This window comes from Rhamphochromis sp. 'chilingali', assembly GCF_963969265.1.
Source record: "Rhamphochromis sp. 'chilingali' genome assembly, chromosome: 9".
In the NCBI taxonomy this organism is placed as follows: domain Eukaryota; kingdom Metazoa; phylum Chordata; class Actinopteri; order Cichliformes; family Cichlidae; genus Rhamphochromis; species Rhamphochromis sp. 'chilingali'.
The window spans coordinates 8,789,457-8,815,398 of record NC_137936.1 but is presented as its reverse complement, the minus strand read 5'-3'; the positions used below and the strand labels follow the sequence as shown (position 1 = coordinate 8,815,398).

Sequence of the window (25,942 nt, the reverse complement as noted above, 5' to 3'; positions counted from 1 at the left end):
TATGGCCAAATTTGGCCCGCAGCCTAATTACATTTGGCCCGCGGGCCAGAGTTTGACACCTATGATCTAGACACTGAGTGAAAGGGAACATTTAGTGCAGAATTTATTTAGGAACTCTGTAAACTAGCTCAACTAACAAAGAGAGTGGGATATCAAACATGAATACAGGTGGATTACTGTGACTGTTAGTATCAGGTATTTAGTGCATACGCAAAACAGTTTACTGCTGGCCTTCAGACCAACCTGAATAACCAGAGAGATACTATAAACACTGGGTTATACCCTTATTACCTCTACCAAGGACATTATGTTTTAGTGTGAACATCATTCTGACATTATGTCTGTAAACATGACAGCTTAAAAAGTTTTGACTGAAGTCTGCTAAAACTTTGTAGGGATGTAAAGTTTTTAGCCCCACCAAGGTATTCAAGGGCAACTGAATGACCGACAATGACCGGCAAAAACAAAAAAAGCCTTATAGCTTACTTCTTCTTGTGTATTGTCAATATATGTGTATGTACACACACACACACACACACACACACACACACACACACACACACACAAATTAATTAATTATTCCCTTAAAAGTAAATACTGCAGAGACAGTGAGCTACTGTGGCGGAGGTTTGTGTTCTTTGAGTCCTTGTTTGGATATTTGTTGGTTGCACAGGTATTTGTTTTTTTAATTTCAGGATTTGTATCTTTTTGTGTGTTTTTAAAAGGTGGACACGGCGGACAGTGCTGTGCATTTAGCTTATAAATATAGCTAAAATCACAATGACATTTGGGAAATTCCTAATAATTATATTTTTAAAAATCTACATGTGGTTGATTCAATCACGAGCGATTGTTTCAGTTCGGTTTATTTTATTTAAGATGCTATTGGGTAAGGAGGAAGTAAGGCGATTTTGAGTCATGTAATAAGCCACAGGTGTCTTTTCAGCCACCACACACTCAAAGAAAAGAAAAGAAAAAAAAAAGCACGTTAGATGTGTCTCTAATCCACTGAGGTACTTTAACTCCTACTGCTGCCAACCATAGCCAGTAAGAGAAGAACTGGTGAGATAACAGCACCCATCAGAGCCGTCTCTGGCTGGGCGAGTCACTGAATCAACAACACATCCCATTCTAGATGGAGCTTGGCTCTTTGGTCGCCTGGCAACAACACGACCTGCGTTATGCGGGAGACAGAGCCAGTACGCTCAATAGCAGAGCCCCTCAGGTCCAAGGGCTTAAAGCAGTGCAAGGCCACAGCTGTGAATAAGATCTTTTTTTTTTTTTTTTTCATGCCTTCTAAAGCATTATAGACCAAATATGAGTCATCGCTGATGAGAGACACGGCGTGACTCACTGGAATAGGTAAATGTCACTTACTAATAATCTATAAAATTTATGAATGTCAATCTCATGTAAGCAAAAAGAGTGAGGGGGGATAAAAATACCACTTTAACCGTTTCCTGTACAAATTCCTGATTTGGTGAGACCCTTGGTAAATAACTAAGGACACATTTGCAAATCCTTTATACTTTACTGTATATTTCTTTGCAAATATCAAAATGGCAAAATATTAAATGTTGATAAAGGGACATTTTATTCAGTTTCATTGAGGCAAACTGAGGCATTTTCAAATCGGATGCCAGCAGTATATATTACAATAAATTATATGTACTTTTTTTTTTTTTTTTTTTTTTTTTAAATGGACCATAAAAAAAAAATACAAAGGTTATTTACTTATTTATTTATTTATTGTTACGGTAAGTTAAAAAAAAATGTATACACATATGACAGTTCCGGAAGTACTGCTGCTTTTTCTCTGTCATTTAGGCCTAACTAAGGTGAAGTGAATAACTATATTTTTACTAATTAGGCCCACTGGTCAGAAGCTTAACCAGAAGCAGAAATTCAGACAGCCAAGAAGAGTTTTACTGCAACTTCCTTGGCCCAAATGTCGTTCACCACTTGCCTTACTCACCAGATTTGCCTCCCTGTAACTATGTCCATTTTCCAGAAATGAAATTCAAGTTTAAGGCTCACTATTTAGCCACAGTGGAGAAGAAACAGGCATGGCAGTGGTACAAGTGCAAGCAGACAGATGCAATGGGAAAATAAGCAAAGCTCAGAGTCCAGAGTGGCAGCAGAAGATGACCTTGATGGCTTTAATTTGACCTAATAAACAGGTTTTTTTTGGGTTTTTTTTAAATATGCTAACATTCAGATGATGACTTTTTCAGTTAAGCGCTTGCTTTTTTTGGCAACACAACGCCAACCCACATTCTCAACCTCTAAAATGTATCCAAAGTTAAAGAGCCACAGTTCAGCCTACCCGTTTCCACTGCTTCACAAAAAATCCGAAGCAGTATGACAACGGAGGACCAAGACAGCCTGAGCACCTGAAATCACTTTCAGTACTACAGCAATGAGTCTCTTCAGTTCCTAAACACTGAAGACTTAAGACAGTGGTAAATGTCAATTTCAAAATTCATTACAGATTCAACATTTGCCGTGTTGTCCTTTACTATTTTCAAGCAAATGCACAGCGTCTATCAGGTAAATGACTGTGAATGTGGGCGCTGAGTTTAAAATACAACATTTACAAAGTATGTTCCAACACAATGCTCGGAGCACGCTCTGTTGACTGCTACCCACTGGAAACTGTCACTCACTCACTTTTCCTTGTAATCTGTGCAACTAACAGAAATATTTCCAGCATTATAAGGAATGTAAAATAATCAGTAAATACTTTGTTGCGAATTTGTAAATAATTTAGACTGTTGACAAAAACCAATTACTCTGTAAAGAGTTAAATGACACAAACTCTTTTATTATTGTCAAAGTTAAAAGTTTTCCTCCTTAAGAAGGTACATTTGATAACATTTCATTTATGTACATGAGCATCTGGTTGTAATAAGTAGCAATTAACCTATTTAAAAAAATACTGAATAATAAAAAAAAGGAGGGGGAGAGAGAAAGTCTTTCTGGGTAAAGTTATTTTGAATACTGACAAACAAAATGTGGTCAGATTAGTCTATGATCAATTTACTTGTTTATTTTTAATTAGGTTAAAACTCTGTGTGAGCATTGTTACTGTATTTTCCCATGTAATTCATCAAAACAGTAATTTTTAAGCAGCTTGTTTAGTTTAAAAAAAAATATCTGAATAAAAAATAAATAAAATTACTTTTACAGAAGCTTCTGCACACATGCTTTGACTTGGATATAAATAATTATTTCCTAATGAAACTGTAATGACTGCAGCTATCAAAACAAACGGTTTAATAGAACTAGATGGAGCTATGCAGCGATAGATGGAGATAAATAGCTGAAGCAGACTGCAATGGTTGAAAGATTTCATTACAGGAGCTGAAAACCTAATTATTTAATAGCTCTACCCAATTATTGAACTTTATTTTAAAACCACATTTCCATAATTGCACAACTGAAGCTGAAATTTTTCATGTGTTTCTAGCTAGCAGTCATATATTATAGCTGGCAGGCTAAAAACTATTAGGGATCTAATTTTTATGTTGGGTGTGCAGCGCTGTCCCACCTTCCCCAAGTAAATCATTTCATTTCATCTTATCTTTACAGCATAACCATGTAGACACACAGACACGTAGAGCATCGTTACACAAACCTGTAGGTGATTTCCCTTGCGCTCCAGGCGTGAGTGGGCCGTTACTGAAGGTTGTAAGGCTATCTCTCCTCTGGCCAGCTTTGATATTACCATAGTATCGATTGACCAAAATCTGCCGCAGAGCCTCTCCCTACCAGGAAAATGAATGTTAGGAGATGAAGATCTATTTCTGCTATAGAAATGGAAGTTGAACCCAGAGTTACCATGCTGACACAAGACTATCAAATTGATACAGAATTGCACTCATAGTAGTATGTCCTACATACACAAAGCCACAACATAAAGCCATAAAGGGTTACAAGATTCCACATAAACCAAAAATGAAACTTCATTTTGTAAAATGAATTTCTGAAATCTCCTCGCTTCACTTGAAAGGTTTCCTTTTGGTTTTTCATGTCATCTTGGTGTTTTATGGCATTTTATGGCCATACACGTGCCTTGAACTTTTGTGCAAGTAAAACAAAACTTAGAAAGAAAGAGAAAAAAAAATTAAATAAAGATAAATCTTATCAAGATGTCCACCTGGGAAAAAATAGAGCACACACACACACATTTTTTATTTGATCCTTGCACTCTGACCTCAGTGATGTTCAGAGTTGACATTGTGCTCTTTCTCGGTCTCAACATATGCATTAACCCTCGGCCTTGTATGTAAATCACAGCAGTGTGTCACCTCTGTGTCAGTCTGTAGCAAACACAAAGCGCAGACTGAGAACCCACATTAGTGTTTCCTGGCTGATCTCTGTCACATGTTTTGTGTCACAACTGGGAGGGGAGTGAGTGAGTGCCATGCTGTAGCAGCAGTGCAACAGTGAGGGCATCACAATCAGTCAGTCAGTAAGATGCAGGCCTGTGCCAGACCACAGCAAACCAAACTCTTTACCTACCCTCCTTTGATCCTCCAGTTGCTTCAGCGGCTGGTTGGGATCAAGCTCCTTAAAGGTGAGGTGAGTTAGCAGAAAGCATTAAAATAAGAAAGAAACAAAAAGGTTGGAAAGGAAAGTTGGGGAAAACAAAAGTAGGGTGTCAATACAGTGCAAATTAGTTACTTTACAAGCATGCAGGAAACTGGGTGCAAAATTGATCATGCAGTTAAGAGGGAAGTGGTTGTGTCAGGGAAGATGTGAGGTCGAGTCAAAGGCGTGCAGGGCTTCATGCAGAGGAGGACTGACATGCTTTTTTTTTTAACACCTTCAAGAAGTTTTTGAAGTAAAAATCGTACATTTTTAAAATCTAAAATTATAACCATTTGTCAGACTACCTCCCTCATTACTTTACGCTCACAGTGGAAAAAGTGCCTAAATTATTTACATAAAAGAATGATAGACTGCTGGAGGGAAAGAAACAAGCCATGAGCCATGAGAAAATAAACACTTCAGGTTACATAACAGAGCAGTGAGCTACTGACACACACTGTAAGCACCAATCTGGCATGGAAAAACACCTCACCCATGACTCCAACCCCCACCCCACCCTTACAGCAACCCCAATGAAAGGAGGTCAGTGAATTGGACTTTCATCAAAGAGCTAGAAGGACAGATGAGCGGATGGGAGAAATGACGGAGGCAGAGAGGAAAGGATGAGTAGAGAAGCGGAAGACTGTATGCAAACAAGGGCACATATGTAGCAAGTTCCACAGAAGCAGCAGCGGCAGAGGGGTGATGCAGGAAGGGCGGGGGGTGGAGATAAAAGTGGAAATGCATAAGGAAAGGTTGTGACTTTTCTTTGTTTAAATAAGGATCTGGAAAACGCACAGCACAAATAATACAGGATGGTGGCCAATCATGAGTATGAGTGATGATCAGTACTGACGCATGTTAGTGGGCAATGGGCCAATATGAGTAAAACACACCTCGGCCGGGATTTCGGGCTCAGGTGGCGGTGCCAGCTGATTGGAAATAAAAGGACGCAGTTAGTTGGGGTTAGAAGTAGTCGGATTAGTTAGGTCACTCCATCTCCAAGAGCAGCTTCCAAAACCAAAACTTTCTATTACCAGTAACGTCAACGATTCATCATCAATGTGCAAAGAGCCAGGAGCAGAGAAAGCAGACACAAAATGATGTTTGTTTTTTGTTTTTTTTAAGTGTTTCTCAGGGTTTGCTTGATGACAGAGCATGAGTGATAAGCAGCATTACCACATCGCAGCAAAACAGCAAAAGCTCAGTTGCCCCCACCTCACCACAGACTGCTGGTTATTAAAGCAACACTGGTGTGTTTGGTATTCTGTGGTTCCCTCTTAATAAAATGATAATAACATTACAAACCAAAGATGGCAGAAGCAAATATGCACACTTTGATTCTTCTAAGGATAAAAAGAAATAACAAGAGATATTTATGACTGAGCGTGTTTTCAAACCATAGTCATGATATGCTTGGTTTGACTACAATCATATTGTTACAATCATATTGTTACAATTGGAAAATTGCCTAAAAATAAATTAATAAATTAAAAAAGTAATTAAAAAAGTAAAAAATTACAAAACCTTTCCCATGCTAGCTGTTTGAACAGTAAATGTATGTATTGCATGGTCAGAGATGCAAAAAGTACAACATATTTTCAATACATATCTTAAAGTAATGAAACCAACTCAAACCAACAGATACATAATAAATTCAGAGAGAGAGAAAGAGTAAAAAAGAATAAATAAAAAAAATAACAGAAATGCTAATAATTTCCTACCACATAGTAAAACAATGAATACTTTGATGGCATAATTGTACAGAGACGCTTTGTAGACATTTACCTTAAATGAGTTAAAACAAAATAAAGTGCTAATGCTAGCCTACCCAGTAGATGATTATTTTCTGTGAACGGCTATTTAAAAAAATAAAAGTCTATACACACACACACACACACACACACACACACACACACACACACACACACACACACACACACACACACACACACACACACACACCTCACTGCAGATAATGCAAGAAAAAAAAAAGACTAAATAACAAATACACAACCAAACATGGGTTGTTTCTGTCTCTCTCGGTCATGACTGGGTTACCAGTCATGCTGCTTTATGCTGATTAATTGTGCAACTGGACAGGAATTTCCCTGCATCAAGCCTCCTTTAATGTCAACACACTGACTTCCACAGAAGAACGGTGATGCATCACACATCATGCAACTTAAGTTATATTCAGCAGCTAGTTAGTAGCAAAACTAACTTCTCTTAATATACTTCAAAAACTAACACGTGCATCGAAATCTGACCGTGAGGACAGCCCGACCCTATAATTGCCAGCATTTTTAACGTTTCCAGAATGTGTGATTAAAATGACTACAGAGGCGAGGCCTGGCAAATAAACACAATGGCACTGTGAACACTTGCAGTAAATAGTGGCAGCAAGGGTCACATGGTCTCAGTGACCAGGAAAATCTGTTGCACTTTCTCTCGAGAGTCAGTTTTCAAACCATCTCTCTATTAAGAATATTAGAACTAAAAGCCTAAACCTACATAGGATTAGATGGAGCTATATTATCTATTTTTTCTATATTTTTATAAGTTTACCGGGAGTAGAAAGCTGGCCCTGTACCATGTGCTCATTACTACCCAAGTTAAGGCCTCAATTTTCTCATGGCAGTCCGTCTAACCTAACTTGAGCTCCAGCAATCCTACTGTCTCCTGGAAGACGTGTCTGAAGTGCTTTTATTTCCAATTACCACTGGAGATCACACATCAGTGGAGAGTTTGAAATTCCAGGAAAACAGAGAGGGGGAAAAAAATGCTTTTGGCTCTTATGTAACTGCTGCTTGATAGCTGGCTTGAGCCCAAGAATCGTGCAACTTAAGTTAAGGAAACTGGGACAGCGCAGCCTGTTGCTGAGAAACGTCCGCAGCTCCCCCTGTTGAGAAGAAAAAGCAGAGCAGCTCGGAGTCTCCAGAATTCAGTCACTGTAGTGGGCAGAAGGATAAATGAGGACAGGAGCAGGCTATCTGAGGCAGCTTGGCAGAGAGAATGATGGGAGTGGCAACTGGTAAATACAGAGAAGGCTAAAAGAGGAAGTAGGTAAAGGCAAAGAGACAAAACAATGTTTGTGTGGGGATTGGAAACAATGTGGTGACAAAAAAAAATGCACAAGAAAAATAGAGGAAATAGTAAACTCAAAACCTCCCAAAAACAAACTCTGATTGGCTGAGATAATGAAGAGACTGTTATGGGTTGACGGTGGACAAAAAGAATTTGGCGAACTGGAAAAAGACATTTGCGCCCACACAGAGAGACCGCAAAGAAATAGTTCCCTTATATAACCTTCGTGTCCGGTTACACGCTCGGCCTCAGCTAATCTCTCTGTATCACCTGAATTAGAAGGAGAAATTATCTCCATCTCGCCCCCTTATGCTCGTGCAGCCTCTCAAACGAAAGCCGTGCACACGAAGCGAGAACAAACGCGCAGCGATTGATGCGATAAGGCCTGACAATGAGTCCGCCTAGCTGGTCAGGTCTTGTTTTCTCCCGGCTTGCATTTGATCACGTTGCTATTTCTGGAAGAAGGAGATAAGCTATTCCTAATGGGTGAAAAGTCATTCCACTTGATCCTGCTCCCTCATCAGCCTGACTGGATATGCAAAATCCAGTACAGCGTCTGGGCGTGCAGCAACAAGAAGCACGATGGAGTCTGTCAGACAGTAGTGAACTAACAGCTGCACTCATTCCTAGAGGTCTCTGGGTGGGTGATTCTGAAAGAGAGGGGGTGTGTTGTAAAAGGTCAGGGAGCAGCAGCAGGCTACACACTTGAGTTACGTAACTGCTATAATGGCAGTTTATCTTGCTGCTGATGAGGGGAAGTTGGGGTTTTGGCCCGTCTGCCTTCCTGCCATCAATCTGAGTACCCAGAGACGTGCTGCCAGCCATCAGCCACGCCGCTTCATGCTGTTGTTAACGCGAATGAGTGGCAGAGAACATGTGCCGAGTGTGTGGACATTCTTAGGATGCTGCACGTGGGAGGAGTTGATGAAACAAAGTGGTGCTCTGTGAGAACAGCCCTGTTTTTGTGGAAGCTGGGGATTTCCATCACTTGAGCAGTATATACGGGGAGAGAGGGAAGGAGGGAAAGCAAGACAGAGACATAACAGAGAAACTGAGAGCATGCTGCTTCCTGCAACTCTGGAAAGACCCTTTCCGACAATTTCTCCATTTCCTTACTTAACAGCTTTGTTCACTTCTCTTACACACAGACGCACGCCCTGCACCACACTCTGGATTAAGTGGCTATTGTGATGTTGGCGTGCTTTTAACTTCAGTGTTTCCTGCTGCCACAGAAACGCTTCCTCCCGTGCAATACTTTCAGTTTTAATCAATTTAGTGATTACAATACAAGCTCCCAACTAGGCTAAACATATAGATATATAAGCTTTCTATTATTCAGAACATTAAGGTTTCAGTACATTTTAAATCAAACCGTGAATCACAAGGTCAAGAATTAACTTTGATGCTTTGATGAAAGCCAGCAGAAGTCCCGATAAAAACCCAGTGAAGCAGAGAAATGGGTTCAGGTCTTTTTATCCAATTAGAGCAGAATTGGAAAAAAATACAAAGTGCTTTACAATAAAACACTTTAAATCTGGTTCCAGTTCTTTTAAATATTTAAAGAAATTCCAATGCTAGGAGGCACATGTTGAAATGCTCAATAACCCTGGCCAGAAACCGAAGAAGACTGTACCAATTTAAAGCAACAATACAGTCATTAAAGCAATACTATAGCCCTAAAACTGAGTCTAGAACCCACAGTTCTATACTTAAAATGGCTAAACTATAGCAGCTAGCCTGAGAAAGCTGAAGGCTGGTGAACAGACATCTAGTATGAGTAAAGATCTGGCAATAGGTCAGTAGGAGAAAGAGCAAAGTGTGAATAACTCCTACAAAATGAGCTTAAAAGATTTGTAAGTTTAGCTGTAAACATCAAATAAAACGAAACTCCTCACAAAACATCTACATTCGTGTAAAATAGTAATCTTTTCGCAATACTGGTCTGAAGTAACATTTCAGATATGTTGTGGTTGTGGCGGCACCCATAATCTTCAGAGAGCAGAAACATGTTTCATCAGCTATTTTAAAAGGCCACACGGCCCGATGGCCTGTTTTACAAAGCTAATAGATGGAGTATCCCCAGCTAAATATACACTCACACCTGCTCTTGTAATTGTGGCAAAGGGCTTAGAGGAAAAAATATGCCATCTTATCACCATCCATCATCAGGGGGCTGTGCGACATTTAGAGTGACTCGTGCCACAAATAGAAACAGCTCTACGATGTAATGCAGTGTAACAAAATGGCCTTACAAATGTTACTGCTAAGCCGCCTGTGTGCTGACAGTGACGCACTGAATGAATACATTTATCGAGGAGCCTGTATTAGCTATCTTTAAAAAAATACGAGTACAGAGTTAAACAAAAAATTTAACCTGCACAAAAATATAATCGTTGTTTGATGGATGGATAACTTTTGTATACATGCTATATCCAAACATTAGTAACTATTGATTATAAAATGTCTCTCGAATTTCTCAACTACTTCAAGAAAGTTTGAACCAAGTTATGCTTTACATCCATGTCTCTGCAGACTTCTACTGGATATGCAGTTCTGACAGTCCACAAACTTGTAGCAATGACAGCAGACAGTGCTTTAAAAAGGGCACAATGCAACGAGGAAGACGATTCAAATTCTAGCAGGTGGATGCTTCACACCCAGCTTTAAACCACATGCACAAAAGATCTATTCAATAAGCACAGTCTCGTCTTGAGACCCCAAAATTAACACGACCAATCCAGGGTCTAACCAAAATATGTTAACTTATGTTATTTAAAAATAACAGTAACAGTAAGATCCTGTAGGATATATTCTACAAATGTAACATGTCTTTACCTAAACAGTTCACTCAAAAAAAATATAGAACAAAGTACAGCATGGCACAAAAGCACATACAGTATACTGACAAAAGCACTGGGCCACACCTCAGTCCCATTACCACAGCTGAATAAAATGCAGTCTGCCTTTACAAATATTTATATATATTACAAGCTTACTGAATTCACGTGTGGTACTGTAATAGGAAGCCACCATTGCAAAAAGCAGTTGCAACAAGTGAAATTTTTCCCCTGCTGTATATTCCAGCATTAACTGCACATGGTATCACTGCAAAGTGGAAGTGTTTAGGAACCACAAAAACTCAGCCATGAAGTTGCTGAGCTGCAGTACTTGGTAGCTGCACTCTGTAACTTCACCAAGTGCTGACGTGCATAAAAGATACATGACTCACTAACTTCAGAGATCAATGCACCTCTGGCATTAACATCAGCACAAAAACTGTGCACCGTGAGCTTCGTGGGTTTCCATGGCCCGGCAGCTGTGTTGGTGGCCCAGTACTATTGGCCATATAGAGTTTGTGAGGCAGACATTTTAGCATTATGCTACTTATTTCCATGAAATTCAGGAGCAACTCTTAACAGGCACACGGCGGGGAAATGGACTAAGCTGCTGACACAGATGGGGGATTGAAACGCTAGAAAGCCTACGTGAAACACAAGCACATCTATGCTGTTAGTGGGAGACAAATGAACATCGCAATAGTAAGTAAAGTGATCAACCTCAGCCACATCCATTTCATCATCAAAGGCAATCAGCTGCAAGAGAAGAAGTATAGGAGGCACAGAGTTAGTAGAGCTAGATTAGTGAGTTAGAGCTCTGTAACAAGTGTGCAAATGTAAAGCCTCTGAAACCCACACACAGACACACACGCAGCATGTCAGGTTAGTAAAAAAGGGCGAAGAAAGGGCTGTCAAGGCTCAAAAACAGAACAAGTTAATTGCAGTAAAGACACCTTTTTTACATCATCATTGCATCAAATATTTTCATGTTAAGAGAACTGACTATAAAAGTGCAAGTCTTTGTTTTTAAACACAGTTTGGTTGAGAAGGTGAAATATTTAGTATCTTTCCCCCAACCAGTTGCTTTCTTTCCCTCCCCGTTTATCAACACAAAAATAATGTCTTCATTTTATCAGTTATGGTTGAGTTTTGTTAAACAATAAAACATGAAATAGTCCATCCAGCAGATTTTGAAGTTGAAATTGAAGATCTAATTAAAAAAGTTTAACCATTTTCAAACACCACAAACCCCCCCCCCAAAAAACTAACTAACAAAAAAAAAAAAAATAAAGCCCTTTCTGAAGGGCTTTCATCACAAAGAAAGCAAGCAGATTTCTTTCCAGAATGAGCTCAGTCTGTAATGGACCTAACAGGTTCAGTATGCAAACCAATAAAATGAGACTGTTGTGATTAAAGTACGCTCTCCTGTTAATCTTACTTGGCCTGATTAAAATGTTCTTGAAGCTTCATAGATTCTTACACCAAACTCAAAGGGACGTTAGCCATCATTCCCTGTTAAATATCAGATTTAACTATTTTTTAAATCTCTATTAATCTCTAAAAAAGGCAAAGAGGAGCCCCGATTTGAAATAACCATATGTTGATGTTCAATTATCCATCTGTTGAGGAACCATTCCCATGCAACAATTAGGACCTGATCCCTTACAAGCTTCTTACTTTTTCTGCTTGCCACACACACACACACACACACACACACACACACACACACACACACACACACACACACACACACACACACACACACACACACACACACACACACACAATCCAGTCATTACTAAGCACTCAAAAAAACTAATTAAAAAAAGTGACTAAATCACAGGGTAACGTACAACAAATTCCCTGGCAGCAAATCTAGATAAAAATAGTTTTATTTTAGCAGTTAAAAACAGCAAAAAGATTTTTGAAAGTTGTTTTAATGTTTTCATCTGATATTAAAGCGCTTTTACTCCTTTTACTGGAAAACAAGTTGGCACAGTTGAGACAATTTATTTAGGATTAGTATAAGTGATCATTAGTAGCCAATGAATGGTGCGTAAAATGGTTGAGAGACAATGTTGGATCATGCACATTGTTAATAGAGTTAATAAAGCTGATACACATAACACTGTTTTTTTTGTTTGTTTTTTTAATTTAAGGAGGAAAAGCAACATGGGAATCTTTTTATCATTACTTTTTGCAGACTCTTAAAAGCACTAAAACTAGAAAAGAAAAATCACAAACTGCCCTGGCTGCAGGAATATCAAATGAAAGACTTGATGACGTTCGCTGTGTATGAGTCATTTACTTTTTTGTGTTCTACAGAGGCTCCAGAGGTAAGCAGAGAACACTCAGTTTTGTTTTTTGCTCTGTGATGTCGTGTCTTACCCTAGGTTTTGACGCAGAACATCCTGACATGTCAGAAAAGTGTTGTAACATTTTAACTTGTGTGTGGGAGAATCTTGTGCAACACTAGAACCAGAGAATGAGAAACAGGAATGAAGGAGGAACATACCTTCTCCCCATAGCCCCGGTCTTTTGACATCATTTCCCTCAGTGTCTGCAGTACTTTGATGCACAGGCGCTCCTCGTTCTCTTCTAGCAACTGTTTGGTGTGTTTGATCAGTCTGATCAAAGAGAACAGGGGCGGGGGGGCAGAATCAGCACAAACAATAGAAATAGACTGATGAACTCATCACCTTCCTCCAAAACTCTATATACTTCAAGTCTCACAGTGACAGAAATCATTTCTATGACACAGTGATTATCCTCGTTCTAAACAAGAGACTTGGAAGTTATGGGTCTAAAGCATATTTAGGTGCCTTGGGCATAACTGAAAACGGTGATTTAAGAAAATGACTTCAGCTGACTACAGCAGATGCTTCATGTTCACAGAAAACTTAAAGACTAAGTGATTCCCCAAAGCCAGTGCAGGCTGATGCCAGCAGCCACAGTTGAGATAGTTTTCTCTGCTTTTTCACCTTCAGACGTTTCAGAATGTTACAGTAGAACTGATTATGAGGAACAAATTTACTGTGCAGAACCACATGAATATCTAGGAAATAAAACAACAACAAGCACGCTCCTGGCCCTGCTACAGACCCTCCTCTGCTGAAAAACTAGTCTCATCAGGTTGACAAAGATGCTTGTCTCCATTCACGTTTGAGGTACACGACAAAACTACAAATGCACACATGCGAGTGGTTACAAGGGGACTTCCAAAAGCGTTCCAAAAATAGCAACAGCACTGGAAGTGGTTCAGACAACTTTAGACTCACTTTGATATGAATCCTCCACTTTCACATTTCTTGCGAGCGTCCGTGTTTTCAGGGAAGAGCAGTTCCGGACGATGCAGGACATCCACCAGCACCGAGAGCTCAGCCTGGACCAGAGGTCTCAAACGGTCCTCTAGGGCAGACACGATGTCCTATTGAGCAGAACCAAAGGTTAGAAATAACCCAGAACTGTGTTTTATGGCAAACAGCTACACTGTTATAATTAAAACAGTCTTCCTATTCCTGCATTTCGTTCAAAGACATCCAGCTACAGTCAGCCTCACATTATTTTGCTTTAATATTAATTTAATATAGAAACAGGAAGGGACACATCCAGTGCATTACACATCAAATCACACCATAATAAACACCACCGTGCCACCTTTTGCAGTGCACTTCCTGTCACGCCTGGTGATGATTACTGTGAAAATGAGTGATTCCGTGTTGGGTGCTGATTAAAGAAGTTTGAGAACATCAAGAGGTGGGAAAAACCACTAAAGCTGCGAAACTCCAGCAGTCTTTGCAAAGACAACAGGAATTTGTCTTTGCATCTAAAACATCACTGAAAATGTATTTCCATAACAAAACAGCTTTGCTTTATCGTTGGAATTACAGGATAAAAAAGTCCTAAGGTTTCATAAGTAGTATCAGCAGAGTGCAGACTGATCCTTGGCTTGATTTTTCAGTCTTCCAGTGAATACTGAGTCATGTCTTACTAGAGAATAAGGTGGAGCAACATGGTCTGCTGCTAAAACCACATATTTTTCTAGGATGTAATTGGACACATCTTTTATGGTTTTTGATTGCCACACAGTTACCAAAAACATTATATCACCCTGTGCATACTGGCAACAATTAACAGCAATGGTGAGGGGGCTTAATTAACCCATTGTACTTTCACATTGGAGTTTTCAGTTATGATAAAAAGGCAGACCGAGCTGTCTTCATATAGTGTTAACTTTCTTCCACAAAAAAACCCAAAGAGGAAGTGGAGATTCACTGCACTCATTCTACTGCCTGATAGGTAGAAACCTGTGGTAAATATCAGACAGTCATGTTGCTTTAAGAGACTTTTATAGATTTTAATCACTTCTTCTTCAGAGAAATACCAAATACCCTAAAAGATAAGACATCAATATTAGAGCAAAACTTTCATTTTTGAAAATTTGAATTTTACTGCAAAACACAAATACTATAAACAATGAATCAGTACAGATCCATTTATGTAATCAGTCTGGAGAGAAAAGCAAAAAAGCTGCATGTTTATGCTGTGCATTTGGAAATGTAGGACATCTACACCCTGTTTAAGAGAGCTCCTGTGTGCCAGACTGACAATGGCACAAATGGTCATATTACCACAACTAACAGAACTGGATGTCCCGTACCACCATGCCATCTGATGTGTCGATAATGGGCTTCATAAAAGCACTTACTGCTTTCTGTGCCCCCTGATATATTGGCCTTCTTTATGAACACACAGGTACACAATCTAAAAATAACGTTTTCAAAAGATTGGTTAAAAAAAAAAAAAAAAGGCAATGCATTTACTTTAGCAATGTTTAATGCAGTCAGTGTTTTTTTCTGTCTATGTTTGCATTATTTTTTTATAGCTTTTATTGCTTTCATTGATGTTTATGTTTCATTTTACAGGATTTTTGGCTTACGATTAAATAAAGCAGACAAAAAATTTAAATGGATGAAAATGGATTAAGTTTATTACACTGAAACAGCAACAGACCGTCTACTGACCTGTAGCCTCTCAATGATGTTTCTGTAGTCTTTTGAGGTGGTCAGGCCGGAGTCTCGCCTGGATGTGTTCTTAGCAGACAGTCTCCAGTTGAGGATGCTCTTCTGCACGACATTGTTGGACTTGACAAACAAGTTGTTCACCTGACTGTCCAGGTCCACTGGGATAGCAATGGCTCTGCTCTTAGCTAGGCAGAAGCAGAAAGTACATATAATATGCGCCACTTTTTAACACTGAGAGGTTCATAGTCTGTGTTAGTCTTAATATCTTACCCACGTCTGACAGTACTTTAATGCAAGCCTCAACTGAGGCCTTCTGGACAGGGTTAAGCCAGTTACAGTGGTAAACCCTAAACACTCCTTGAAGAAGCTGAACAAAAACGGGCTGACGGGTCTGTAAGACAGGGGGAAAACTAATTACATCTTGCCTTTCAACAAAAGAAGGAAGGAGGAATCGTGGTGTAAAGGAGGGAAACTGTTAACAAATATTTAATAACACACAGAGTGACTATTGTGCTCTCTGAATAGCTTGAATTCATAACCCAGTTTGTGGTAGATGTGACAACGTGTGCATATAAGGGCATCAAAGGCAGACGGGTTAACAGCTTAAGATCCATTGGGCAAGCTTCCTAATCACATGCATTCCCCTTAAAACAAACCAAACCGGTGTTTAACAGAGAGTACAACAGATTTCTACCTGGCCACAGCCCTAAAGTACAATAAGTACCTCAGTCATCTTTCCAACAATGGCTGCCTGTTGCAAGAGAAAAAGGAAAAGGGTTGCGGAATTATCACGTAATGGTACACTTTAGCGAGCGTAGTTCCCAGGAAGTGCAGTTGCATAAAGGATAATCGCCATTTTCTAGTGGAACCAAATAGCAACAAAAAAGCTCCATACACAGATAACAGGAAACAAGTGTCTAACACAAAAAACCTCAAAGTTACTGTACCAAGGATTTGGAAATTGAAGGAGGTTATTGGTCATGACTTATTGGAAAGTCGTGGGGGAGAAGAAACAGGGCTAGAACAAGGTCTAAGAAACACAGTAACCACATTGCATCAGTACATCATCTGCACCAGCAAAGTCCCAGCAAAACCTTGTGCAACACACCCACAGATCTGGGAAGAACAGAGTCTGTGTGCTGACTAAACTATGACCATATAAAAACCCACACAGTGAATACTTCTTCACATTCACAGCCAAAAGTTGGGAAATCAAATTTGGGGAAGTGCTAGCATTACTTACATATATATGACGAGCCAGCTATGTAAAGGGAAAAACGTTACATTTCATGGTATGTACGGTACATGCATGAGTACAGTTCCTTTTTTTCCCCCCAAACAGTGCTGAGAAGGTGTCTGATTTCTAGTCTGCACAAAGGACTCGCAGTAGCAAAACTGCTTGGAAAATACATTAAAAAGACATGCCCATTTTACCTGAAGGCTTGTGCTCTGGTCAGAAAAAGGAGAGCTGAAGAAACATGTGACAATGCTCATGACTGTTTCGGTTACATAACGCTCCAGCATGGTGTCCGCGTGCTTCCTGTCACTGGTGTTGTTGCACACCTAAGCAAGGATAGAAGAGACGTTAGCATGACACACGGCCACTGGATCGGACTTCCTGCATGTGGCCGACGGGTAACTTGCTGTGTGTTCACTTCACGATGTGCTGACTGGATTCTCTGTCTATTTATTGTCAAATATTTTGTGGCTTACCCTACAAATGTCCACCAGGAAGTTCTCAAACAGCTTCCACATGTGGTTGGATGTATAAATCTCCTTCATCTCCACCTCTGTATCCACATAGCAGTGGTTCAGGAAGTTGATATAGGCAATCTTCACCTGTTGGATTGTTGGAAACTAAATGAGTGCACTGGTAATCAAGGTAGTTTTTAAAAACATGTATTCCCAATGCTCTTCTCGATCAGAATAAACTAGAATAAAGTGTATTCACTCAACTTTAAAGTGAGTGAAGAAAAAGTCTTCCATACCTCAGGAATGCAATCTTCATGGGTGACAACCCGCACAATATCATCCAGGGGCAGCAGAGAGTTGCACTTGATCTCGGTGTAGACGTTCTTGCCCTCAGTGCAAACAGCCAGCAGTTCGACCAGGTGTATGTGGTACATCAGGGGACTGTTTTCATCCATGCGATCCCGCTCTGAACGCATCATCTGGACAAGGGTCTGAAATGAGGCACGGTCGTTGTAGAACACCAGGACATCCTCGCCGGAGTTTACCAGCTGAGTGGGAGAGAGTCACAGCCGAGTGTACAGTGTTATTCCCAAACTGTCGCCCCTGTATTAGACACCACAAGCATTACTCAAACAACAGACCTCTGCCATGACAATGTCCTGACACTTCTTGATGAATTTGTTCTCGGCCTTGACAATGGTTTGCAGAAACTTGAGATACTGGACATGCCGACCATGCGACTCAGTACAGTGGACAAAGTGCTGAACCACACGCTCGTTAATCTCGCTGCAGAGCTGGAAGTTATTCATGAAGATGTGCTGCATGGTGACAGCCTCCAGGATCTGGGAATGAAACAGAAGAGAACATACATTTTCCCAATATGTGGTATTTTGGGATATTTAAGTCTTCGACTCGCCCAAGGAGTGGCTGTGAGATGCTTGTGATGCTTACCCCCGGGTTGAGAAATAAGTTTATATGCTTGTGGAGAAGAGCCTGGTTCTGCTGATTTCCTGCACAGAAATTCTGCAGGAACTCGTGGGCCAATTTCATGATTTCCTGCATCCGTACATCCTCACCCTGGTGCAGATAATACAGAGCTTCTTTTCAGTTATGTAACATTAATGGACAATTGCAAGCAAAGGAAAGCAATGAGGATCTTTAAAGCTTTTTAACGATTCTGCATTTGTATTCTGTTTCAGTGTCTGACCTTCTCATAGGGGATCTGTAGGAGTTCTAGCACCACACTGTGAGCTCCCATGTTCCTCAGCAGCCTCTGCTGCTGTTTCCTGCTCTTTTTCCCTGAGCTTCCCTCCTGGACACACAGCTTACTGAGGCGCAGCAGGATCTAAAAAACACAGACACACACAGAAGCAACATTTTAATAATCAGCAGTAAATCTAAAATGAAAATATAACTTAAAAGGCAAACAATTATACCTCTTTTACAACTCTGTAGTTGTAACTGCTGGTACTTTCAGTCTTCTTCTTGTCTGAATCTCCCTGTAAATCAAGAATCAATTATGAGTCCTTTCAATAATAACTCTACATTCAGGAAAACCTTTCCACATTCAAATTTTCAGCGTACCTTCTTTTTGTTGTCAGATTCTGAGGGGCCATCTCCGTCCATCCCATCTTCTCCTTGCCTTTTGTAAACCCACAGTTCAGACTTCTCCACAATAGAACGCAGCTGGTCCAGATCTGACTTGATCTGCTTGTAGTTCTCAACATCCTGACTGGTCACCAGGAGCTGGACCTTTTAAGGTTTAACAAAAATTTTTTTTTTTAATGTTTTCATCAAATTTAACTTCATCTGTAAAAAGTCAAGTTATTAGAATTATTTCAGAGGACTTGCTATTAAAATCAGGTGTGGATGACTTACTTGTTTGAAGGCCATGAGGACCTCTTGTCTCTGGCTGAAGTGTCTGAAGAGCAGGTGAAGCGCTCCAGACACGAGGGGCGGGTAGTCATGCATGGTCAGGTGCAGAAGGACCCGCAGGAAAGTGCGACCACCATGGTCATCCAGGTCTAGTGGGGTGTTTTCTTCACTAAACAAAAAAAATGACAAACACTACCTCAATTTTACTTTATTAAAAAAAACTTACTACAGGCAATTAAAGCCCATTAAAAAACTTAAGAATCCAATTTAAGAATCACCTTCCTCCAAAGATCCCTTCTGCTTGTTCCTCAATGTTTTCAAAGTCAAAATTTCCTTAAAAAAAAGAAAAGAAAAAATACTTCAAATAAGTTCTTTATAATTATATACATATATGTTAAATAATGTAATTAACAAGGTTAAGAGTTTCACACCTGGCATCGGACCTGTGACATTATTGGATCCATTCTGAATAGCAGTGTTGTCTCCTTGTGGGTTGTTCTCATCAAATTCTCGTTTGAAAATACAGAGCAGGCAGGAGATCCTGTAGTCTAGCCGAACGTTCAAAATGAACTGAATAAAACAGATAAAAGTTACAATATAGTCGAAGGATTTTTAAAAAATAATAATGATAATGATCCTGATGTCGTGCCTGCAGAATCTCAATGATCTTGAGCTTTGTGTCCATGACCATGATATCTTCTCTCTCCGGTTCAGTCTGAGTTTTAACCACATCGCCCTCAGGCTGATGAGTTGGTGTGGTGGGCAGCAAACCGCCTCCTCGCAGCACCACCTGGGTCATCAGCTCCCCAACTCCGTGAATGGACTTCATCACATTACTGCCACCTATAATACAGACAGAGCAAGAAAACATTCAAATCTGCATGAAGGAAAAAAAAAATAGTGAAATGAAACTCTATTTAATTTTAGGTCAGATGTTATTTGTTGATACTATTTCTCCTTAAAACTCTACACACCTGGAAAAGTGAGCGCTTGATAAAATCGTTGCTGCAAGAAAGTATTCAGGCTAAGGGAAAACATTCACTCTTTACCTTTGTTTTCTTCTTCCTTCTCTATCTTGTTAATGGGGTAGATGGTGTTGACATGTACACAGTCTAAAATGTTCAGTAAGATCTTTGTCAGTCGAAGCAGGTCACTGAAGTTGTAAAAACCAAAGTATATGAGGTTCCTTGCCAGGTTCACGACCTACAAGCAGGAAAAGAACCAACAAATGATTTACAACTTTAATAAACGGATGTCACTTCTCATCTGTTCATACCACAAACAAAGAAGCGTTACCTCGAAAGTAAGCTTGTTTTTCTCCTTGTCAGAGAAGGGAATATTCTGCGACACCACCTCTCTCAGGTAGTTCTCCACAAAATCCATGGTGAGGCTGAAGCGCTCTTTGATCTCATCCCGTGTGGTCCCATCGTTGTCATAGCTGGATAATTAGAGGAGAATCGCTTTTAAAAGACACTGCGTCGTTTCTGAAATGGCGATACACGCCCCTTTAAAGGGTTTATGATATGAACTCACTCATCAATAGCGATTTTAGATGGAATCTCAGACCACAGACGAGCATATTTGACAGGCGTGACCTGCTCCTGAGGGTCACGGTCGACATGCATGTGCAGCATCAGACGGCAGAAAGATGCTCTCAAGTCGTACGGCAGGTCTTCATCGGACATACAGCGCAGGATCAAATCCACGTCCAGCTGACCGGAGATCTTGTTGATGGCGAGATATTGACGGTCCAGACACATCCGGGCAAAAAGGTTCAGCTGGCACCTGGGAAGAAAATGGATTCTTAGTCCTTTCTAAATCTGAGCTGTAATCTTTTTATTAAAATTATCATCATAAAGACACGACACCTGTAGTAGCTGACCACCTCCTGATCCTCCTTCTGGCCTTCCTTTGCATCCTGGGCCAACTCCCGGATGCTCTTACTCCGGATCTCCTTAGAGTTATCTTTCCAGAAGAGCCACACCTCCTCTTCATCTTCCGCCTCCACTGGATTGTCCTCGTTTGTCGCCACCTCAATCTCAAACCTCGACAGAACCAATCTGGTACACAACACCAACATTTTTTGTAAGCTCTCATTTCAGTTTACCACATTAAAGCACCTGATGAAAATGAGCATCTCACTTGGTTTCAATGAGGATGTCAGCATTGCTAGAGTCCAGCACAGCATTGCAGATGAGCTCCTGTGTCACAGGGATGGATTTGTTCATGGACACACAGAGATCTGACAGGTAGTCCAGAAACCTGGTGACAGATGACAATATATTAAATTAAAAAATAAAGAAACAAATTTCAGACTACAGTGGAACCCCGACTTACGAAATTAATTCGTTCCAGAGGGTCTTTCGTAAGTCAAAGGTTTCGTAAGTCGAAGCACCTTTTGAGTGAGGCGATGCGGCTGAAGACGAAGGTCTTGGTGGAGGCTGAAGAAAGCATATGTATGCATGCATGCATACGTACGTGTATATGTACATAACATTAGGGAATTTAATTCTAAACATCAAAACTAAAACTTACATTTACGTTAATTAATGTACGTACGTACACTGTGCAATGACATTTTTTTTTACATTTTTTTAAACTTGCTCATATTTATGCCTTATGCCGGCCCCATTATGAATGAACGATAGGCTAATTGCAAACGAAAAGCACACAAAATAGCGCACTGCAAACAACAATACGTCTTTCACGTGGAACAGCGAAACGCATTTCGCAAACTGATTTCGTTACACGGGCATTTTGTCGTACCACGGGCAAAAATATTGCCGTTAAGTGCCTTCGTAACTTGAATTTTTCGTTAAATGGGGTCTTCGTAAGCCGGGGTGCCACTGTACATACTATCCTATGTGAGGAAGAATAAATAAACTACTGTATATTAAAATGTTCTTGGCCGTTCCCCCTGCCTCAGTACTCTAACATTTCAAACAGTCCTCTCTGTTTGAACCACTGGATCCACCTCATTCACACATCATTAACAGCAATTTACATGACATAAACAAAATACATTTACGCACTAGCTGTCAGCATATTCCCTCTAGTACCGAGGTCCTGCACAAGCAATTCCACTCATATTCGTACTTCACTCATTTGAATACGTTTACATAGATTTGCATTCCTTCAGAGCTGCTAAATAAGCAAATCTGACCCAGTCTAGCCACAGGGGCTCCTTGTGTTACAGTTTGAAGAGAGCAGCCAGGGCGTGTCTTTCTGTAAGCCTTACCTTGGTTCCCGGTTCTTCCTCACTAGTGTGACGAATGTGTCTATCTCAGCAGCAGTTATGTGTTTTTCCAGCAGCTTCCGGTTGTTGTGAAGTAAAGCAGTTATTGTGTCTTCTGCCAACACATCATATCCTATCTGTTTCTGCATGAAGCGAAACTGTTTGGCTATATATTCCTGCAAATCAGACAAAGGAGGGGGTAATCAATGCAGAGAAAATGTCACACTACCCAAGCTCTGAGTGAAGCTGTGGTGTTGAACCTACTTGGTTCTTCCTGTAATCTTGCTGGGAATGGCGGAGCACTCTGTAGCAAAGCCTGCAAATATGTCTAAACGGTGCGTGGCGCTGGTCTCCCAGCTCTTCCAGTCGCAGCATGGGACCATCACCACTGTCAGTGAAAGGGGCTTGAAGAAGTTTGAAAATCTGTAAAAGGCAACAGGGATGTGTTTTAGTGCCTAAAGTGAACATTTTAAACCAGTACATAAACTGTCTCATAGGTTTAAGGCCTACCTGTTTAAGAATATTCTGCTCTCTCATGAGTTTCTGTCTTTCCCTGTTAGGTTTGTTGACCATGATCTCCAAGACATCTTGCCCACTGTTGGGGATGTCTACCACGAAAAAAACTAAATCTTCCAGGAGCTTTGTCACAAACCTGGAGAGGGTACAAGTTCCAACTCAACAGTTTAGTCTTAATTTCAGTGAAAAATGTCCTTCTATACTTATACTATCCAAATAAACAACTTACAAATAAAATATAAAGCCCAATAAGAAAGTTAGCAGTCTGGTGTCATACATACCTCCTTTCATTTTGTGTAATGGTACCCTTTTCCAGCTTTCCAGCAATGGACGCCAACACTTTACTTGCATCGTTAGCAAAGTCTAAATCACGCACTTCTGCTGGTGGCACTGGGACAATGGCAAACGCTTCTTTGTCTTCCTTTACTGCTGATGTTCCAATCTGGAAAAAACATCAAATCAATCACTGTAACTGTTAATAAAGACTCATTCGCATGTTGATCCACAGCAACTACTCACCCGTAGCATAACAGGCTTCTCCTCCTCTTTGTCAATGGGGAGGTTGGTGCTATGAACCCATGTGTTGGTGCACAGATGTCGTAGCCTCACATAGGAGCTCCTGTAAATAAGAGAGGAAGCTGATGTGATGAAATAAAACAAAAGACAAACAGAAGCTGCGAATCAGCTACAGAGCACAGTGGAGTGTGATGGGGACAAGTTAGCATAGCGCTTCAATAATCAGACTAATCATGGAGTAAAATCATTGTTAGCCCATGTATAAGCCTTTGGTGCTATCAACAGCTACAAACGCAACCTTGTTTTAATGTTGTGGGCATTCTGTGATCAAGAATAGATACGAAGGCACATTATATTTTCTTTCTTTAATAACTTTCTAAATCTTCTGTTTTAAATCCCGTTGTGTTTTATGAATATTAGACAGATTTAAGGAGGCTTTGAGCGTTCAATAAGACAGACAGCTCCATTCAACAAGCTTTTATTCCACTCTCAGGCCAAGACCTCCATTTTCAGCTCACAACATGGCTCACAATTAAGACCTACAAAAGACCATAAATCAACTCCTGTCTGAAAAAACACAGAAGACCATAAGCACTCTGATTAGATTTATTATTGGACGCTGTTATGTGACAAACGTGCAGCTGATAATTGTAAACAAGCTTCCTGGTTCTGGAAAAGGCTGCTTACAGTGGCTTCCTCAGGAAAGTGTGTTGTTTGTACAGATTAGCCAGCAGTGACCTGTACAGTATTATCTCTCTTACATTAAGCACTCAACCTTTACACATAGTAAAGTTTGAGCCAACTACGTCCTTCATTCTCAAAGCATCCAGCCAGCTCCACGTGTGTGAGTGAGTAAGCGTGTGTGTGTGTGTGTGTGTGTGTGTGTGTGTGTGTGTGTGTGTGTGTGTGAGAGAGAGGTCTTCAGCACAGACAGCAGCCATATTCTTGGCAGGCATTACATAACCGCCTACTGAGGCTAACAGGCTTACCTTTGTGTACTGGTTCTGCCAGGCATTAGTTAGTCCCCTGGCTGAAGTTTGAGGGACAAGGTTATTTTAGGTTGGAGTGGGAGGCGTAGTAGTAGCCTGCATCATGCAGACACACACCTGACTATGCCACACAATAGAGGCTTTGATAGAAGGTGGGGAGAATCTAAGCTCACCTTATGTGCAGTGACAATGACGATTACACAATTGTAATGTTAGAACGACACATTCTCTCTTTAACACAGTGATGTCAGCTGGAATTGAGAAACCAAACTGAGGCTCATTACGAATAAGCCAGAGGCTTATCACCAACCTTAGGACAGAGACTACATGATATATTGCATCGTGCGACTGCTTTTGTATCATCAAATTTTAATCTAAGAAAATAAATCCAAAAAACATTTCTGCCAGATGTTTTTGGGTTTTTTTTAAAGTGTGTTTTTAAGTGATAGTGCATGTCATCTTAGAAAACTGAAAGTTTTTCCCTTATTGTGAACACTATCCAAACCTCAGCGGTTTCCTGTTTCATGCCATACTGGGACTTTCCTAACTCTCCTTGGTAAGTTTCACACAATCTCAAGCTTACCAGTGTGACACACACACACGCACACACACGCACACACACAGGCTCCATGATTTCTGAAAGTAAATAAAACAAAAAAAACAACAACAAAAATTTACCCAAACAACACAACTACGTCTTTGTCTCTGGTTTGAAAGATGTGTCAGACCACTCATAACAAAACTGGCCCTTGTCCAGCCTTGCAAAACGCAGTCATCACCTCAGAAACTCCCTTTCCACTGCCGTTCCAAATTCCCCCTCACAATGCACATGAGTCAAAAGTTTACTATTGTCACTGTTTGAACTGCTGAAGTCTTGACATCATTGCGGTCTTTTTGATTAGCCAAGGTGTTGTTGAGATATTTGTCATCTGCATATTTCCCCCATATTTTACAACATTCCTGATGCTTTTTCCCCCCCACTGAAATAACAAACAAAAAAAACACTACTGAGGCATCTATGAAACCACTTATTGGTCTGATTGGACGTGTCTGAACACTAATCTTAACATCTTTTATGATTGTACACTAGGAACATTTTACTTTTGATTTCTGCATACTGTGAACTTGCATAAATTCAGTGGCTTCAGAAGCAGTATTTGTGGCATGCTTATGTGAATAAAAAAGTTTGTGTTAAATGCCAAACCTGGGCACCATGGAGTCCCCGCCTCTCAGAGTGGTAGGGTCCAGCTCAAAGATGGAGGAAATATCCATACCATCAGGAACAGGCACCAAAGTGTACATGATTTTCTCCTGTGGACCCCGCAGGCGACCACGTAAAGCTTCATTATCTCCATCCAGCTAAAGGAAGAAAGCATGCAGTGAGGAGGCGCAAACCACTAAAACACAAAATGATTGCAGCTTACGGAAAAAATATGGCTACACTATTCAACTATACTGAGGCAAAGGCATATCCAGGTTGTCTTCTTACGTCAACCCACTAATCACCAGCTAATCTGATTTTACAAATTAGATTTAATATCTGATGGAAGTTGAAAAAAAACCAAACAATTGATCATA

At 40.3% G+C, this 25,942-nt stretch overlaps 1 protein-coding gene across 3 annotated transcripts in view; it reads right to left on the bottom strand.

Annotated features, from left to right (window-relative positions):
• The window catches only part of itpr1b (inositol 1,4,5-trisphosphate receptor, type 1b), an 81,965-nt gene that overhangs the window by 36,362 nt on the left and 19,661 nt on the right, over positions 1 to 25,942 (bottom strand). For 2 of the 3 annotated variants that reach the window (XM_080892528.1, XM_080892529.1), the window contains exons 13-43: positions 25,569 to 25,723; positions 23,379 to 23,478; positions 23,141 to 23,301; positions 22,854 to 22,995; positions 22,608 to 22,766; positions 22,347 to 22,519; positions 21,251 to 21,370; positions 20,977 to 21,168; positions 20,642 to 20,893; positions 20,405 to 20,546; positions 20,158 to 20,311; positions 19,758 to 19,951; positions 19,540 to 19,678; positions 19,387 to 19,441; positions 19,112 to 19,277; positions 18,818 to 18,985; positions 18,670 to 18,732; positions 18,441 to 18,578; positions 18,185 to 18,310; positions 17,875 to 18,075; positions 17,530 to 17,781; positions 17,255 to 17,380; positions 16,976 to 17,104; positions 15,812 to 15,932; positions 15,542 to 15,726; positions 13,796 to 13,944; positions 13,033 to 13,144; positions 11,238 to 11,273; positions 5,490 to 5,525; positions 4,525 to 4,572; positions 3,638 to 3,767 (exon numbers count right to left, since the gene is read on the bottom strand). In XM_080892528.1, the coding sequence (XP_080748654.1) occupies positions 3,638 to 3,767; positions 4,525 to 4,572; positions 5,490 to 5,525; positions 11,238 to 11,273; positions 13,033 to 13,144; positions 13,796 to 13,944; positions 15,542 to 15,726; positions 15,812 to 15,932; positions 16,976 to 17,104; positions 17,255 to 17,380; positions 17,530 to 17,781; positions 17,875 to 18,075; positions 18,185 to 18,310; positions 18,441 to 18,578; positions 18,670 to 18,732; positions 18,818 to 18,985; positions 19,112 to 19,277; positions 19,387 to 19,441; positions 19,540 to 19,678; positions 19,758 to 19,951; positions 20,158 to 20,311; positions 20,405 to 20,546; positions 20,642 to 20,893; positions 20,977 to 21,168; positions 21,251 to 21,370; positions 22,347 to 22,519; positions 22,608 to 22,766; positions 22,854 to 22,995; positions 23,141 to 23,301; positions 23,379 to 23,478; positions 25,569 to 25,723 (4,324 nt within the window). The remainder of the gene's footprint in view (positions 1 to 3,637; positions 3,768 to 4,524; positions 4,573 to 5,489; positions 5,526 to 11,237; positions 11,274 to 13,032; positions 13,145 to 13,795; positions 13,945 to 15,541; positions 15,727 to 15,811; positions 15,933 to 16,975; positions 17,105 to 17,254; positions 17,381 to 17,529; positions 17,782 to 17,874; positions 18,076 to 18,184; positions 18,311 to 18,440; positions 18,579 to 18,669; positions 18,733 to 18,817; positions 18,986 to 19,111; positions 19,278 to 19,386; positions 19,442 to 19,539; positions 19,679 to 19,757; positions 19,952 to 20,157; positions 20,312 to 20,404; positions 20,547 to 20,641; positions 20,894 to 20,976; positions 21,169 to 21,250; positions 21,371 to 22,346; positions 22,520 to 22,607; positions 22,767 to 22,853; positions 22,996 to 23,140; positions 23,302 to 23,378; positions 23,479 to 25,568; positions 25,724 to 25,942) is intronic. The other variant, XM_080892530.1, reaches the window with a different exon arrangement.